This window comes from Salvelinus namaycush, chromosome 30 (assembly GCF_016432855.1).
Source record: "Salvelinus namaycush isolate Seneca chromosome 30, SaNama_1.0, whole genome shotgun sequence".
Classification (NCBI taxonomy): domain Eukaryota; kingdom Metazoa; phylum Chordata; class Actinopteri; order Salmoniformes; family Salmonidae; genus Salvelinus; species Salvelinus namaycush.
This window is the reverse complement of record NC_052336.1, coordinates 13,367,246-13,385,753: the sequence shown is the minus strand read 5'-3', so window position 1 is coordinate 13,385,753 and position 18,508 is coordinate 13,367,246. Positions and strand designations below refer to the sequence as shown.

General features: G+C 45.8%; 1 protein-coding gene across 1 annotated transcript; it reads right to left on the bottom strand.

Annotated features, from left to right (window-relative positions):
- Window positions 1-543: 543 nt before the first annotated feature.
- Window positions 544-16,621, bottom strand: LOC120024808 (protein FAM92A-like). Its single transcript, XM_038969137.1, has 9 exons — window positions 16,604-16,621; window positions 2,980-3,048; window positions 2,502-2,603; window positions 2,215-2,220; window positions 1,912-2,016; window positions 1,542-1,655; window positions 1,220-1,351; window positions 905-1,042; window positions 544-555 (listed from the first exon to the last, which is right to left on the bottom strand). Exons 1-9 carry the CDS (start codon window positions 16,619-16,621, stop codon window positions 544-546), a joined length of 696 nt encoding a protein of 231 aa, XP_038825065.1.
- Window positions 16,622-18,508: the final 1,887 nt, after the last annotated feature.

Genomic DNA, 18,508 nt, shown 5'->3' with positions numbered 1-18,508 from the left:
CCAGGGCCATGCTTTATGACAAACTCAACAGCCTGAATGCCTGAGTGTGATAAAGAAACCCATTGGTGAAAGCCCAACAGTGTTATCCTATCTAGCATGTCAGTGGTTTAGCTGCAGGGTGCACAGCAGTAATCCTTCATTGGGCTTGCAGAGTGTGATCCCACTGCCAAGCTGTTATTGCATTCATCTGAGAAAACAATATTGTTCACAGTCAATGGAAGTCAGTAGGCTATTACCAATGAGTTCATTTCCATGGAAACAAGATGATGATGAGAGTTCTCATTCAGGTTTAATGCAAATGGGTCAATTTATTTGATATGTTTACATTTACCGGTATATCTAGGAATAGAATGTATTCTTCACTTTCCCTTTCTAACACAACGGAAATAACAACCATTACTGAACATGGATGTGTTTTTCATTATAAAATGTGAACACATTATCACTCCTCAGCTATACCTCAGATATGGCTGATTATAAATGATTGCAGTCTGTCTTAAGTGCCAAATGCCTCCATTGACAAAGCATTATTTGCAGAACAATTTACTGCAAACCCTGTATAGGAACACATCTGCACAGTCATCAACAGATCTATTGCAGTACAGTACATACCCTGAGTATTGACTTTACCTGACAACTGACACTGACTACATATTCTCATCTGTCAGCAGATCTATACGGCTATCTGAATGTGTGTGTACATGTGTGTGAAGAGATGCAGTGTCTTTCTCTCTCTCTGTGTGTGTGTGTGTGTGTGTGTGTGTGTGTGTGTGTGTGTGTGTGTGTGTGTGTGTGTGTGTGTGTGTGTGTGTGTGTGTGTGTGTGTGTGTGTGTGTGTGTGTGTGTCTTTGTGTGTGTGTGTGTGTCTTTGTGGGTGTCTTTGTGGGTGTATTTGTGTGTGTACCCCCAATCTATCAGTTCTTCTGTCTGAGTATTTGGGCGTATTGATCTGCTGAGCCTCTATCTCTGACTCATAATCCTCCTCTTCATCCTCCTCCTCCTCCTCTACAACCCTCTGGCGCTGTAGGATGCTGCTACTGGACTGTGAACAGGAGTTGGGGTTAAAGACTTGGAACAGTCTTGTAAAGGAAACTAAATATACCTGTCTGTACAGGACAGTAATAACTGTTAACTTTATCAGTGTATGTTTCTTTCTTTCATTCATTATTGTGGGGGTCTATGTTTTTGTCTGTAATGCTAGCAGCAGATGCAATCTTACCTTCTTGGCTGATTCACCAGTGTGTTTGAGGCTGGAGCCCAGGGTGGGACTAGGCTGGTGGGCCATAGAGGAGGGCAGCAGGGTCTGGTTGTCCAGAGGGCCTTCAGACACCCTGATCCTCTCAGTGAACAGCTGTAGAGACCGGGGAGATGATCAGCCCTGTAGCTCCATAACTGGAACTCTCACCTCTCAGTCAACTTCTAGATCTTTAAATGTCTATTGTGTGTGTGTGTGTGTGTGTGTGTGTGTGTGTGTGTGTGTGTGTGTGTGTGTGTGTGTGTGTGTGTGTGTGTGTGTGTGTGTGTGTGTGTGTGTGTCTAACCTCCAGGTCCTTGTCTATGTCCATGCTGTCCAGGTTCTGGAAGGTGTGTGTGTAGACCTCAAGAGCCTCGGCATGAAACACCATCTCCACTGTGATGAAGTCTGTGAAGATCCTCTGGAAGAAGACCTAGTATTATTGTCCCTGTAAGAGGATGGATATGCCTGGGGATGACTGGAACACGTGCAAGTGAGTGAGTCTGTGTGTGTTCGTGTGTTTTCGTGTGTGTGTTTGTGTATGTTCTGGTTTATTTGTGTATATTTGTGTGTGTGTTCGTGTGTTCATGTTCATGTGTGTGCGTGTGTCCGTGTTTGTATGTGTGCTTGTGTGTGTTTGTGTTGTGTTTATGTGTGTGTTGTGGTTTAAGACCAACCTTGATGTCCTCCAGTTTCTGTCTGTGGAAGTCACTGATGGTCTCCTCCAGTTGTCTAGTGCTGCGGTGAGCGTTATTGGTCGCCTTCTGAGCATTCACCTCTGCCTGAAAGTCAAACAGCAAAGGAATACTACAACTGTACTAGAAACTTGAACGAGATATATATATTTTTTTATGACAGCTACCAAAACCTCTGGTGGTCCACCACATAACAAGATCTCATCAATGGTCAGATATCTGCATCGTTGCAGTGTTGAAGGTGTTGTTGATGTGACAGGGGAGGTTCCAGAGAAATCATGTTACCTGTGACTGAAAACATTGGATAAGGTATTGAAGCATGACTAGAACAGAACATCTACGTTTCTAAAACATCTCAGAGACCAGGTTAGCTGATTTGAACCTGTCACTCAACGTACCACTCATAGAGTAAATATGGCTGACAAACAATCGTTAGTCACAGGCAATACGTCGTATTTTTCAATTCTGTGTCTTGACATAAGGATTGTTGACGTAAATACTATAATCATGCTGGAATTCTGCCACTCTTGTCGAGTTATATGTAGATATGAATAGACTGGGATAAAGGATACAATTCTTTGTCTATCAGAGGGATTCTTCTGTTGGAGTTTCTCCAGTTTCTGCAGCTCTTTCAGCGCTCTGTCCCGATCAGCATTGAACCTCTTCAGATCCGCCTGTATGTCAGAGATATGACCAGTCCATGAAGCTTCAAACACACTGGCTCAGAAGAGACTGCCTATTCATTCACTGCCATGAAGAGTGTGTGAAGTGACAATGAGACAGAGAGAGACAGAGAGTAAGAGACAAAGATAGTGTGTGTGTGTGTGTGTGTGTGTGTGTGTGTGTGTGTGTGTGTGTGTGTGTGTGTGTGTGTGTGTGTGTGTGTGTGTGTGTGTGTGTGTGTGTGGGGGGGAGGGAGGGAGGGAGGGAGGGAGGGAGGGAGGGAGGGAGGGAGGGAGGGAGGGAGGGAGGGAGGGAGGGATCTGTATTTTGTCTGGTAATTACTGTATGAAATCTACAGTGTGTTCGTTTCCACGTATGAGGACTTACTCTCTTGTTTTCAACAATATCTCCGTAGGCTTCGAGGGGAGTGACAACTTTGCTCTCCAGCCTCTCTACCTGTTAGGGGTAGACACAGTAAACAGACTTTCATCTTCAAAACAACAGTATTTCAAGGTGTGAGAAACAAATTGTTGTGTTTTTGATGGGTAAAAATGGCTCGAAACCAACACTGTCTTTTCCCACTATATAAAGTTCTGAGTAACTCCCATAATGCCTTTATTTACTGTTATGAAGTTTAGTTAACCCTTACACTAACCTAGTAGATGCACCATGGCCACCCACATCCTCTACCACTAATACCAGTGGCGGGGAAGCTACTCTAAAAATAGAGTTTACTGACCTAACGTTTCTTTGACCAAGTAGCTCACTACATCCAAACTACTTAGAAATTATCATAAATAAACCTGAAATGTCATAGATTACAAATTGCAATAAAAATCAAATCAATAACAGACCACTCTGGAGTCAGATTAACAGAATGTGTAATTAAGCCTATACACAAAAACTCTTTCAAGTGACAATTAGGTAAGTCTGATGCTGAAAAATAAAGGAAATGATTGCCTACTTCAGTCACTCACATGACATAAAGTATTCCCATAGCGCAATCTTCTCCATACATAATCTAGGCCCATTTACCACTTTAGCCGTGGTTTCCACACATAATTGTGGGGTGGCAGTATATAGTGAAACATTATATGGTTAGCTATAGAACTAGTACTGCATCAAACACACCCTGCATCAAATGAAGAGTCACCCGATTGGCTAGATCTTGACTATGTAGAGCCATTTGGTCCATGCTAGCTTTTCCTGCTACAGTACTGTGGTTTATTATAGCAGTATAGCTAACCAACACAGGTGTTACCAAGTAATATTGGTACATTAACTTCTTGACACTAGGGGGGCGCCATTTCGACACTTGTAAAAATTCGTTCCCAAATTAAACTGCCTCGTACTCAATTCTTGCTCGTACAATATGCATATTATTATTACTATTGGATAGAAAACACTCTCTAGTTTCTAAAACCGTTTGAATTATTTCTCTGAGTGAAACAGAACTCATTCTGCAGCACATTTCCTGTCAGGGAGTGAGATTTCAGAAATCGAGGTCCCTGTTCTGAGGTCAGTTTATAAGTCCCCATGTAAGCCATCGGGCTACATGCACTGCATACGCCTTCCTCTAGATGTCAGTAAGCGGGGAGAATTTGAATGGAGTGGATTGCGCAATCTGGGGCCCTATATAAGACCGTGGAACGGAAGTACCGTTCTTTTCAACGGTGCGCCTGGCGCATCAGGGACATCCCAATGGCCTCCTGCAAAGCTTTCGTTTTAGCAGTTCTGTATCTCCGGTCATGTTTTTATTCGTTATAGTTGTTAAAGACATCATAAGGTAGTTCATTTAAACCGACTTATAGCAGTTTATATCAGTTTATTGCGATTTTCCTGGATTTCTTTGTGATGCGCTTTCACGAGTTGGACACCTCTCCAGTGGGTGGCTAACGTTAGCGGCTATTTCGACAGGACAAGAGGACATCTTTCAACCAAAAGACGATTGTTCTGGAGAAAGGACACCTTGCCCAAGATTCTGATGGAAGCTCAGCAAATAGTAAGCAGTCTTTATGCTGTTAATTCGTACTTATGTTGACAAATGTCAAATAATAATTCCGCCATGAATTATGGTGCGGTCTCGCTTTAGCGCACGCTGTATTGCGCAGTAACGTTAATTTAAAAAATCTAACACAGCGATTGCATTAAGAACTAATTTATCTTTCATTTGCTGTCCAATCTGTATTTTTTAGTCAAGTTTATGAATAGTTTTCGATTAGATTAGGTGCCTCTCCAAGATGGCGCCGGACAGATTGCTTGAAGTTTTGGCCACTAATCACATTGTATAACCACGATTTGTGCCGCTAAATATGCACATTTTCGAACAAACTCTATATGCATTGTGTAATATGATGTTATAGGACTGTCATCTGAAGAATTCTGAGAAGGTTAGTGAAAAAATTTATATATTTTGGTGGTTTATACGTTATCGCTATGTTTGGCTTGAATCAATGCTGTTGTGATGTTTGCTATTGTGGTAAGCTAATATAACGCTATATTGTGTTTTCGCTGTAAAACACTTAGAAAATCTGAAATATTGGCTGGATTCACAAGATCTGTGTCTTTCATTTGCTGTACGCTGTGTATTTTTAAGAAATGTTTTATGATGAGTAATTAGGTAATACACGTTGCTCTCTGTAGTTATTCTAGTCGCTTTGGTGAGAGTTGTGATGGTGGCTGCAATGGTAAACTATGATTTATACCTGAAATATGCAAATTTTTCTAACAAAACATATACAATAAATATGTTATCAGACTGTCATCTGATGAAGTTGTTTCTTGGTTAGTGGCTATTTATATCTTTATTTGGTCGAATTTGTGATAGCTACTGATGGAGTAAAAAAACTGGTGGAGTAAAAGAAGTGGTGTCTTTTGCTAACGTGGTTAGCTAATAGATTTACATATTGTGTCTTCCCTGTAAAACATTTTAAAAATCAGAAATGATGGCTGGATTCACAAGATGTGTATCTTTCATTTGGTGTCTTGGACTTGTGATTTCATGAACATTTTATTATATGATATCCCTGTGGCTTTAGGCTAGGCTATGCTAGTCAGCTTTTTTGATGGGGGGGATCCCGGATCCGGGTTTGTGAGGCGTTAGAGGTACCATATATGCATGTGTAACAGTATAACTTTAGTCCGTCCCCTCGCCCCAACCCGGGCGCGAACCAGGGACCCTCTGCACACATCAACAACTGACACCCAGGAAGCATCGTTACCCATCGCTCCACAAAAGCCGCGGCCCTTGCAGTGCAAGGGGAACCACTACTTCAAGGTCTCAAAGTGAGTGACGTCACCGCTATTAGCGCGCACCACCGCTAACTAGTTAGCCATTTCACATCGGTTACACATGTAACGAGGGCACCTACCTTGAGAAGATGGTGTTCATGTTGAATTTGCTCAAGCGTCACTTCACCTCACTGTTTAGCTGCGTTATTTGCCAAAGCCAAGCTCTCGCCTGCCCTAGGTTACGAGCTAGTTTGTTGCTATAGAAACGACAACACCGAGGAGTGAGGTTTGGTGTGTAAGTGATGGTTATGGCCACATGGTGGCAGCAGCGTCTCATTGGCAACATAAACCCAGACAGGAGACGAGACAGGCTTTACAAGGCAGCCTTACAGAATAATAAAACGTAACCCCATCCCTCAGGTCTATTTAAAGAGCGTGGTAAAACTGATGTTTTAAAAACTCACTCTCACCCTTTCTTTCTCTCTTTCTCTCTCTGCTCTCTCTCTGACTCACTCACTCATACGCTTCATCGCACGCACTTACGCACGTACTTACGGACTTACACACACACACACACACACACACACACACACACACACACACACACACACACACACACACACACACACACACACACACACACACACACACACACACACACACACACACACACACACACACACACACACACACACACACACACGGTGCTCTCAGAAGGGATTGTAAGAGGTCCAGCCTGTTAACGAGTGGCTGTAAGAGAAGTGTTGAAGAGAGGCCAGCTCTCAACTCTCTCTGGGAAGAATGTGTTGGCATATACAAGGGGCGCCACTCAAATGGAACTTTAATTCATTTACACAAAAACTCAAACAATTCAAAAAACAGACCTCACTGCTGGCAGCTCACAGCTGTAAAGTGTAACACAGCCTCTTCCTACCTGAGAATAAACGTTTTATTGTATGCTGCACTTAATATAGTGTGTGTGTGGGCGTATGTGTCAGCCAGCAGAGGTGGGCTGTGAATAGGGCTTTGATGTAGCCTGCCAAGTTTCCCCTGTGGATAGCAGCTGTTGTGATAAACACGCTGTCTAGCAGCAACAGATCCTCCCAAGATGGTTCCACACCCCTCCTCTCTCTCTGTCTCTCTATCTTTCTCTCTCTCTCCATGTCTCTGTCTATCTTTGTCCCCCCCCTCTCTCTCTGTCTTTCGCTCCCTCTCTCTCCCTCCCTCTCTCCGTCTCACTTTGCCCCCCCTCTCTCTCTTTCTTTCAACCTCTCCCCTCCTCTCCCCTCAGGCGTTAGTTAGTGAAGGGAAATTAAACAATGTCCCTGCCAGTCCAGTAGCAGAGCCATGCCAACCTGAGAGAGACAGACAGAAAGAGAATAGGGGTGAAAGAGACATAGTCTGAATTAAACTCACAGAGACAGACAGACAGACGCACACCAAAAATAATTATCGGATGTCTCTATAAACACCACACAATAGCCACAGGGTGATGGCCAATTGCATCCCCCAGAGCAGGTCTGTAGGGCTGACAGAGGAAGGAAGTCCACATGTCACCCAGAGGCAGAATCAAAGAACAGGGCAGACTCACTTTGCGACACACACTTGCTAACAAAAACACACACACACACACATGCAAAACACACATAGACTGTGGGCTGGAGTTCCAGTCATATTCATTGAAGCTTCCATTCATTCAGATCTGTATAGATCCTTATATTCTCATCGTTAATTCCTATGTGGGAAATGACATCATCCCACTTCCTGTTCTGAGGAGCCAGTTTGTCTCATACTGATGTCACAGCCTAGGAGTGTGATTGAGGAGATGAGGCGACACAGACGAGGTAAACCAGCTTAATGAGTTTCCCCCCAGGCTGTTACTAAAATCACAAGCTCTTGGTACGACAAGCCAAAACCACAGGCAGCCTTTTTGACTGAGTCAGAAAACTGTATTTTATTGCTGTGGGACTTGCTGTATGAATATGTTGAGCGCTATGAGGCAGGAACACTATTACTGAAAAATATGAGGCAAGGACGGACTCTGACTAGGTTAACCTGTTGTCTAGTGAGAGGATGCCAACCTTAGTGGGATCTACCTGTTGATGAAAGTCATTGGACTAATCACTGTGTGTATGTCTGGGCATGACTCTAACTATACATGGTTACCTCCTACACTCTTAGAAAAAAAGGTGCTATCTAGATTCTAAAATGGTTCTTTGGCTGTCCACAGTGTAGTGGACAGCCAAAGAGTGTAGTCCCTTTGAATAACCCTTTTTGGTTCCAGGTAGAACCCGTTTGGGTTTCATGTAGAACCCTCTGTAGAAAGGGTTCTACCTGGAACCAAAAAGGGTTCTCCTGTGGGGACAGCCAAAGAACCCTTTTGAGTGTAGTCTGGCCCTGGCCTAGCTGACATAGAGGTGTACAAATATCATTTTTATTTTACTCTACTCTGGAAGTGCTGGCCCACAGGCGCCAGTGTGTGTGTGTGTGTTCCACAGCCAGTTCAGTGGAAAGGTCTGGGATGTAACCCAGGACAGAGTTTCCCGTTGTGAGGGGGTTTTCTCTGTTTGCCAGCAAGGCGACCCCTCTCTCATACCTGTGATTAATGCCAGAGCACGCACCTCAGAGGCAGTGTCAACAAACAGCCTGTGTGTGTGTGTGTGTGTGTGTGTGTGTGTGTGTGTGTGTGTGTGTGTGTGTGTGTGTGTGTGTGTGTGTGTGTGTGTGTGTGTGTGTGTGTGTGTGTGTGTGTGTGTGTGTGTGTGTGTGTTGTGACTGGGTGGAGGAGGGTTGGTTCATTCATTAGAGAGATGCATTAAATTATTCCCTGTAGTGTAGAGTTAGAAGTTTTACAGTGTAGAGTTATAACGTTTACAGTGTAGATTTAGAAGGTTTACAGTGTAGAGTTAGAAGGTTTACAGTGTAGAGTTATAAAGTTTACAGTGTAGAGTTAGAAGGTTTACAGTGTAGAGTTACAAGGTTTACAATGGGGATATATGAGAGTATGGATGTCTCCTAGGTGGTAGGAGAGAGACATACTGTAACTGTGTGGGACATTATATAAGCCCACCTTTGCCCCTTCCCTTCCACCTTTGCCCCCGTCCCACTGCCCCTCCCTCTCCACTGCCCCTTCCCTCCCCAATTTGCCCCCTCCCTCCCACTGCCCCTCCCTCCCCACTGCCCCTTCCCTGTCCAATTTTCCCCCTCCCTACAACTGCCCCTCACTCCCCACTGCCACTTCCCTCCCCAATTTGCCCCCTCCCTCCCCAATTTGCCCCTTCCCTCCACCACCCATGTCCCCTCAGTCATCAGGGGTTGAGCAGATCCATCAGTCTGACTGTGTCCTCACTAGTGGAGCCGGTAGTGGAGTACAGAACTGATCGTTGTGATGAATGGGAGAGAGAACGCTATGTGACACTTATTTTCCTTTCTCCCCCAAAAATCTTTCAACCAAAACATGAAACCTGGATGGGATGAGGGGTGGGTGGGGGTGAGAGGGGATGTTAGGGGTGTGGACAGGGGGGTCTGGTGATCGATGGCTGGGACTCTGAGCTGACCCTCACACTGCCCTTCCATGAGTGAGTGGGGTGTGGGTCTCCAAGGATAAGGACACACATACCTCCTAGTGAGAAACAGTAGGAATAAAGGAAGAGGAAAGGATGCCTTCTTATGACAGGTATTGTGTTGTGTGTGTGTGTGTGTGTGTGTGTGTGTGTGTGTGTGTGTGTGTGTGTGTGTGTGTGTGTGTGTGTGTGTGTGTGTGTGTGTGTGTGTGTGTGTGTGTGTGTGTGTGTGCACATGCATGCATGCATGTGTGTGTGTGTGCACATACGTGTGTTTGTGTGTGTGCATGTGCGCTTTCATGTGTGTGTCAGTGCGCTCGTGTGTATGTACATGTGTATGCCTGTTGCTATGTAAATGTAACAGAGAGTACATCGTGACCCTAGCTGGGTTTGGGCCAGTATGCGTGAGAATCCAGGTACAGACATAACTCACCATGTCAGTGTTGTGTAGTAAAAACAGGAGAAAAGCTGAAGAATTTACGCTGGTCCAAGATCAGTAAAAGTATAAACCGCAATACTGTCTTGAGTTAGCGCTGAACAATAGGAGTGTGGACCAGAGCGGAGTCTGGTCTGGGTGAAAACGTAACAGTTTTTGACAGGCCTGGCCACAACTGACCTATTATGTTACCAGAGACTGAGAGAAACAGACAGAAAGAGAGAAAGATAGAGAAAAAGAGAGAAAACTAGAAGGAAAGTCAAAGGAGAGAGTTAGAGTACATGTTTTGTGTTTTTGCATGTGTGCGAGAATGTGTGCACATGAATGTGTGTGTGTGTCTGAGTATAGTACATCTTTGTGAGTGTTTCTGTGTCTGTGAGACATCTTGATAGTGCAATGTGTAGAATAAATGTGTGTTAGATAGATAGAGAAGGAGGTAGATCTGTCTATGACCGCACATTCTCAGAGAAGGTGACGGAGGGTTCAGAAGTAACCATGGCCACCAGTGTAAACAAAAAGAACAACAGACAAACAAACAACCATTAAAACAAGAACCTCCAAACCTAACTCCTCGTTAACACTTCATTAGTGGCTGAGATACAGGAAAGACAGGAGAGGAAAGACAGGAGAGGAAAGACAGGAGGGAAGAAGCAGGAGGACAGGGCAAAGAGAAGGGAAAGGAGAGAAGAAGGATAAAGAGAGTAGAGGGTGGAGAGAAGGAAGAAATGATCAGATTAGAGCAGCGGAAAAGAGAAGAAAAGAGAGAAAGTGAGGAGAGGATTGGCAGGAGGAGTGGAGAGGCAGGAGGAGTGGAGAGGCAGGAGGAGTGGAGAGGCAGGAGGAGTGGAGAGGCAGGAGGAGTGGAGAGGCAGGAGGAGTGGAGGCATTAGGAGAAGGGAGGGGTGGGGGAGTAAAGGGAGTAGAAGGAAGAGAGGATGGAGAGTGAGGAGATCGAGGCAAACTCCCTGGCAGACAGACAGACAGACAGACAGACAGACAGACAGACAGACAGACAGGCAGGCAGGCAGGCAGGCAGGCAGGCAGGCAGGCAGGCAGGCAGGCAGGCAGGCAGGCAGGCAGGCAGGCAGGCAGGCAGGCAGGCAGGCAGGCAGGCAGGCAGGCAGCGGTGGCTGGCTAAATAAACATTCCTAATTGGCTGTGGAGCCCCACCAGTCTGGGGTTTCACAGTCTTTCATCCTGGGAAGGCCAACGGGAAGCTGTGGGAGAGCTGAGGTGAGGCACCTTTCTACACAGTCACACACACAGAACACACACACATATACACATATGCACATACACCGTGATATTCACACATGCATTCACACACACACACACAACACACAAACACACACGCACACGCACACGCACATGCACACACACACACACACACACACACATTCATGCAGCAAATGCAGCACATGCACACACACTTAGAGATTTAGGAGTCATATCCAACAGGGTACTACTCGACCGAGCCTCACACACACACAGACACGCACATGCATGTGCACTCACACACACACAAGCAGACGAACACACACACATGCATATGTTCATTCATCAGACACTCAGACAACCTACTGCAGAGCAATCTAAATGGATTAAAACAACCTGGCTCCAACTCCCCCATCCTCCCACCCTCATAGATGAGGATACAGGATGAGTCAAGCTCATGGTGAATGGAGTTATGTTACGGCCTGGGACTACAAACACACATGAGACATTTTAACAGACAACGTCCTCCAGAGCATCACACAGTCCACTGAAGGCTTGCAGCAGTCATGCTAGAACTTGATACCTTCCTCTGGCCATACACAACTCCAGTATTTACCAAGGTCGCTGGCTGCCTGAATGATCCTACCTTGTGAAATACAACCCTATTTGTCTGCTGAACACATCACTTCCATCAAATCAGTGTTTCCCATTTGATATCTATTACAGCTAATATAACAGAGGACATACAGTGGCGACATGCTGAACTGCACGGTGTCTCAGTCACTGTCCTTGACCTCTGAGAAAGTGGTATGTATTTGTATGTTTATGTGATTAGCCTATGTGTGTGAGGACAGACAGACAGACAGACAGACAGACAGACAGACAGACAGACATAGAGAAATAAAATGAAAACAATCCCCTGCCAGACCAGCAGCAGAGCCATGCCAACCTGAGAGAGACAGACAGAAAGATACAGAAAGAGGATAGGGGTGAAAGAGACACTCCCAGACAGACAGACAGACAGACAGACAGACAGACAGACAGACAGACAGACAGACAGACAGACAGACAGACAGACAGACAGTATAATGACTTGTTCAGCCTTTCACTCTGTATTGTGCAGTACAACACATAGGAGAAGATAGCAGTTTGGCCACAGATTCACTTTTTCCGCTGCCATACATCAGAAGCTATGTAGATCAGATGAAGTCATATCCCCACGTGGACTTTGACTGCATACTGTGTGTTGAGTTGTAGGTGTCACCAAGGTTAGATATATAGCTATTTTTTATTTTTTTATTTTTTTATGTCATTTAGCAGACGCTCTTATCCAGAGCGACTTACAGTAGAGTGCATACATTTTTATTACATTTTTACATTTCATTACATTTTTACATACTGAGACAAGGATATCCCTACCGGCCAAACCCTCCCTAACCCGGACGACGCTATGCCAATTGTGCGTCGCCCCACGGACCTCCCGGTTGCGGCCGGCTGCGACAGAGCCTGGGCGCGAACCCAGCCCAGCCTGGGCGCGAACCCAGAGACTCTGGTGGCGCAGCTAGCACTGCGATGCAGTGCCCTAGACCACTGCGCCACCCGGGAGGAGTGGCGCAGGTAAGATATATATGACAAGGTTAGATATATAGCTATGACATGGAAACATTGGCAGAGGACATCTCAGAGGCAGAGAGATATTTGAACTTGGAGAACTCTGGGAGATGTTCTTGAGGATATGGTGGTGATTGACTGTCATCTACTTCAAGCAGTTTTGGGGGCTGACCGAGGGACAGAGGAGAAGGTTTAAATGCCCCTCTTCCCATCCCTTCATAACCCTCATACTATGGGCTATTTGCCTGTAGTGAAGGTACAACCGTCTACTGATGCTCAATTGAGCCAGGAACACAAGCGGACCAGAAAAAGCTGCAGTCTGCACAAGAAGAACAGAAGAATGATAGAGAGGACATGTGATCCCATAGTTTCCATACTCTGGAATGGTGTGGTCCCTTCAGAAAGAGAGAAAGCGAGAGAGAGAGAGAGAGAGACATGGAGGCAGAGAGAGATGGGAAGAGAGAGAGACATGGAGGCAGAGAGAGAGATGGGGAGAGAGAGAAAGAGAGAGAGAGACATGGAGGCAGAGAGAGAGATGGGGAGAGAGAGAAAGAGAGAGAGCGAGAGAGATGTGGGTGACAAACAGGGGGGGTCACTAGGGGCAACAGTGAAAGAGAGGGAGAGAGAGAGAGAAACATGAAGGCAGAGAGAGGAAGATGGAGAGAGAGAGAGAGAGAGAGAGAGAGAGAGAGAGAGAGAGAGAGAGAGAGAGAAAAAAATATATAGGGGTTTAAACCAGGACCCTGGCCTATGGCCCACAGTCAGAGGGAGAGCGGGATTGTGAAATAGGTCGTTTCGGAGGAGTGCAGAGGAACGGGGGGAGGGAAAGATGAGAGCGGTGCTGCTCTCTAGAGAAACCTACTGCTGTTAGTTTTATCTCTCTGCTCTATAAGCTCGCTTTTATAGGCTCAGCCAGTGGCACTGGCCAGGACTGGGGAAAGGCGAGGAGGAAGGAGAGAGAGGGAGTAAGGAAGGAAAGATGCATAGTCTTTTTTATATCATGAATTCATATGGCCTGCTAAGCAGTGTGTCGAATAATATTTACAACAATATCTAACTACTGTTAGAGTGGGACATAACTCAGCTTCCTCATATCCAGAAGGCTGTAAAACGCACAACACAACTGCTTCCCAACTGTGTTCCTCTTAGCCAGCTCCTGGGACTGCATGGTGCACATTATAGTTTAATGACCTTGGCAGCGGGAGGCCGGGGGTTGTAGCGTAGCAAGCTAGCACCAAGAGGCTGAATCTAACGCAGGCTCCGACCCAGTCACTCTGTCTCTGGGTCTCCCAAAGATGTTTGGAGAAGGGGAGGGGAGGGGGGATAAAAGGAGAGAAGATGAGAGGAGGGGAGGGGGATAAAAGGAGAGAAGATGAGAGGAGGGGAGGGGGATAAAAGGAGAGAAGATGAGAGGAGAGAGGAGGGGAGGGGGATAAGAGGAGAGAAGATGAGAGGAGAGAGGAGGGGAGGTAGAGGCTGCTACCAGCTCTCACAGTCACATGTCAGAATTAGACGTTCATCCATGTTTCTCAAACGTCAAATTTCGAAGTGTTTAAGGTTGATTGTAAGCATAAACTCCATAGTTCTAAGGTTAGGTGTTAACTCTGAGTGGTTAAGGTAAGGGTTAAGGTTTGGGATAGGCTTAAAACAAAAGTATCAAAAACAACTTTATATCGCTGGATTTGAACTTTGGAATCGGAGGCAGATGCTAACGTCCATCCACCATCCCTGTCCACAACATCATTGCATAACTGAAACCTACTTGAAGGTAACAGCACTCACTGTTGCCCCTGGTGGCCGATTTCAACATCATCTCCCGACGTCCTCAGACATGGATGGACGTTGAATACTGACTTGTATCACGGGTGACCTGGCTGGAGGACGAGGTAGAGGCAGAGACAGTAGTGATATGTAGGAGAAATAGGAAGTGAGGCTGGGGCTGTAATAGTGGATGTCAAGAAGACTATCTATCTCTCTGTCCTTTCCTCTGACCTCTTCTCTCTCTGTCTCTCTCTGTCTGTCTTCCTTTCCCCTCTCTAAGCACCTCATCAGTAGACGTCAGTAATGTGCTCTGCCAGAACACAGCCTCAGAGTGTTCTATTCTGCATTGTATTGCAGCCAACCCTGTGGTTATCACTTTTGGGATTGAATATGTGTTCAAACCTCTCTTCGTGTGTGGATGGTACTCTGTGGTCAAACTACTTTGCGTGTGGACCATGCTGGATCATGTGTGTGTCTGTGTGTCTGTGTGCGTGTGTGTGTGTATGTCAGACACCTCATGTATCAGCCAGCAGCTCCTCCACCCAAGGGAAATGAGCCAGCCCATGCTCAAGACCACCACACACACACACACACACACACACACACACACACACACACACACACACACACACACACACACACACACACACACACACACACACACACACACACACACACACACACACAAAGAAATCTCCAGCACCATTGATTTTCAGAAGACAGGAGGTATATTGCCAGATGGTGAAGAGACAGGGAAATAGATGCTAGACACAGTGTTGAACACATGGACAGTATTGTTGTAGCCAGTCTGACTGTGTAGAGTGTTAGGCATTGCATATTGTTTATGGTTCAGTAGGGTCGGGTCAGGCTTTAGAAGTGCGTGTGTGTGTTTTTGCATGAAGCTGAGCAAAGCATTTTAGGGCAGAGGGCATATAGTATAACATCTGAAACACACATACAGTGGGGCAAAAAAGTATTTAGTCAGCCACCAATTGTGCAAGTTCTCCCACTTAAAAAGATGAGAGAGGTAAAGAGTGGAGGACAGAGGAGCCTCTTAAAGAAGAAGTTACAGGTCTGTGAGAGCCAGAAATCTTGCTTGTTTGTACGTGACCAAATACTTATTTTCCACCATAATTTGCAAATAAATTCATAAAAAATCCTACAGTGTGATTTTCTGGATTTCTTTTTCTCATTTTGTCTGTCAGAGTTGAAGTGTACCTATGATGAAAATTACAGGCCTCTCTCATCTTTTTAAGTGGGAGAACTTGCACAATTGGTGGCTGACTAAATACTTTTTTGCCCCACTGTACCTCCTGTACACACACACACTTTGGCTTCTAGCTGCTGCTGTGTGGTAACTGTCCCATGATGAGAGATCAGTGAGGGAGGGATGATTCAAGGGTATGGGAGTGTGTGTGTGGGTGTGTGTGTGTGTGTGTGTGTGTGTGTGTGTGTGTGTGTGTGTGTGTGTGTGTGTGTGTGTGTGTGTGTGTGTGTGTGTGTGTGTGTGTGTGTGTGTGTGTGGGTGGGATTCTGGTTGGGTTTATGTGTGGGTTTGGAGAGGAGGGCTGCATTGAGGTCTGGGGGTGGATGGATTATTGGAGGTGGGGGAGTGGAGGAGGAGGGGGAGGGTGATCACTTTTTCCAGGGACGTCTCCGAGCATGTCATGTCATCAGCATTTCCCCAGCAGCTCGCAGGGAGGGAAGGAACAAGGGAGGGAAAGAGGGAGGGGAGGTGGAGGGGGGGAACGCTTCTTCCGAAGGGGGCAGGCAGCCAACAACAACAGTGGACTCCAGTAGGTCGGTACAGGAAGAGAGGTGAGGGGGTGAGAGAGAGGAGAGAGAGGGAGGCTGATGTGTGTGCCTGGCGCTCCGGAGCGTTCCCGTCTGTTGTTCCTGAGCCAGAGGGCCTTCAGTAGGCGCTGGTCCCCCAGGAGTCATTAAAACACATTCCATTCCCATTATTCCACAATCCCCTTCACCAGCAGCGCCATCCCAGGATTTACCTTTTACAGATCATCCTCATTATTATTCTGTATTATTAGACATCGTGTGTGTGTGTGTGTGTGTGTGTGTGTGTGTGTGTGTGTGTGTGTGTGTGTGTGTGTGTGTGTGTGTGTGTGTGTGTGTGTGTGTGTGTGTGTGTGTGTGACAACAGGTCTGCTAAAGTTTCAGTCCTTTTAAAACAGCTCACCTGGCCTGGGTCCAACATGACGAGATTTTAACAAAGATGAATTATCTTTAACTTCTCTGCATTTTGTGAATGAGTGTGCTGAGTTTTAGGGCTGGAGTGAGTGTGTGTGTGTGTGTGTGTGTGTGTGTGTGCGTGTGCGTGTGCGTGTGCGTGTGCGTGTGCGTGTGCGTGTGCGTGTGCGTGTGCGTGTGCGTGTGCGTGTGCGTGTGCGTGTGCGTGTGCGTGTGCGTGTACGTGTGCGTGTGCGTGTGCGCGTGCGTGCGTGCGTGTCAGTGAACAGTCATTTCCTCTCTCCCAGCTCACTGTTCTGTGACTCACAGCTGTTATAGAGAGTAAAGTGTTTCCTTAGAGACCACATCAGTAATGCCTTATCTCTGCCATGTTAATGCCACACAGATCTTTTACAGCCTGATCATATTCATAATGTTCTCATGTCTTTAACTCTAATGTGATTGGAAGTGTGAGTTTTTTGGGTGTGGGGTGATATGTGTGCATGTTTGTATCTGTGTATTAAAGCTGCAATATGTAACTTTTTGGGTGTTCTGACCAAATTCACATAGAAATGTGAGTTATAGATCTGTCATTCTCATTTAAAACAAGTCTAAGAAGCCATAGATCTGTTCTATGAGTGCTATTTCTATGCTTCCTGTGCTTACGTTTCGTTTTTGTGTCTTTTACTTTCAGTTTTGAACACCAGCTTCACACAGCTGAAAATACAATATTTTGGGGTTTTGAAAATATATTTCACAGAGGTTTAGATCATAAACTAATTCTCTACACTATACTTCCTTGTTTTGTCAGATTAACTGAAATTAGAAGAACTATTGGAATTGTATCAACCAGTAAATTGCAGAGTGATTTAATAGAGTGCATTCTAAACGCATTCAGACCCCTAGACGTTTTCCACATGTTGTTATGTTACAGCCTTATTCTAAAATGGATTACATTGTTTTCCCCCTCATCAATCTACACACGATACCCCATAATGACAAAACAAAAACAGATTTTTAGACATTTAAGAAAATGTATAGAAAAAACCCCCAACTGAAATAACAAATTTACAAAAGTATTCAGACCCTTTACTCAGTACTTTGTTGAAGCACCTTTGGCAGCGATTACAGCCTCGAATCTTCTTGGGTATGACGCTACAAGCTTGGCACACCTGTATTTGGGGAGTTTCTCCCATTCTTCTTTGCAGATCCCCTCAATCTCTGTCAGGTTGGATGGGGAGCGTTGCTGCACAGCTATTTTCAGGTCTCTCCAGAGATGTTTGATCATGGTCAAGTCCGGGCTCTGGCTGGGCCACTCAAAGACATTCAGAGACTTTTTCCGAAGCCACTCCTGCATTGTGTTGGCTGTGTGCTTAGGGTCATTGTCCTGTTGGAAGGTGAACCTTCACCCCAGTCTGAGTTCCTGAGCCCTCTGGAGTTTCATTAAGGATCTCTCTGTACTTTGCTCCGTTCATCTTTCCATCGATCTTGACTAGTACTCCAGTCCCTGTCGCTGAAAAATATCCCCACAGCATGATGCTGCCACCACTATGCTTCAGCGTAGGGATGATGCCAGGTTTCCTCCAGACGCGACGCTTGGCATTCAGGCTAAAGAGTTCAGTCTTGGTTTCATCAGACCAGAAAATCTTGTTTCGCATGGTCTGAGAGTCCTTTACGTACCTTTTGGCAAACTCCAAGCGGGCTGTCATGTGCCTTATACTGAGGAGTGGCTTCCGTCTGGCCACTCTACCATAAAGGCCTGAATGGTGGAGTGCTGCAGAGATGGTTGTCCTTCTGGAAGGTCCTCCCATCTCCACAGAGGAACTCTGAGCTCTGTCAGAGTAACCATCGGGTTCTGGTTCACCTCTCTGACCAAGGCCCTTCTCCCCCGATTGCTCAGTTTGACCGGGCGGAC

Coding starts and splice junctions, on each gene's coding strand:
- LOC120024808 (XM_038969137.1), bottom strand. Junction 2,604..2,979: donor ATATTGTTGAAAACAAGAGA/GTAAGTCCTCAT, acceptor TCTGACATACAG/GCGGATCTGAAGAGGTTCAA. Junction 1,352..1,541: donor ACATAGACAAGGACCTGGAG/GTTAGACACACA, acceptor CGGTCTCTACAG/CTGTTCACTGAGAGGATCAG.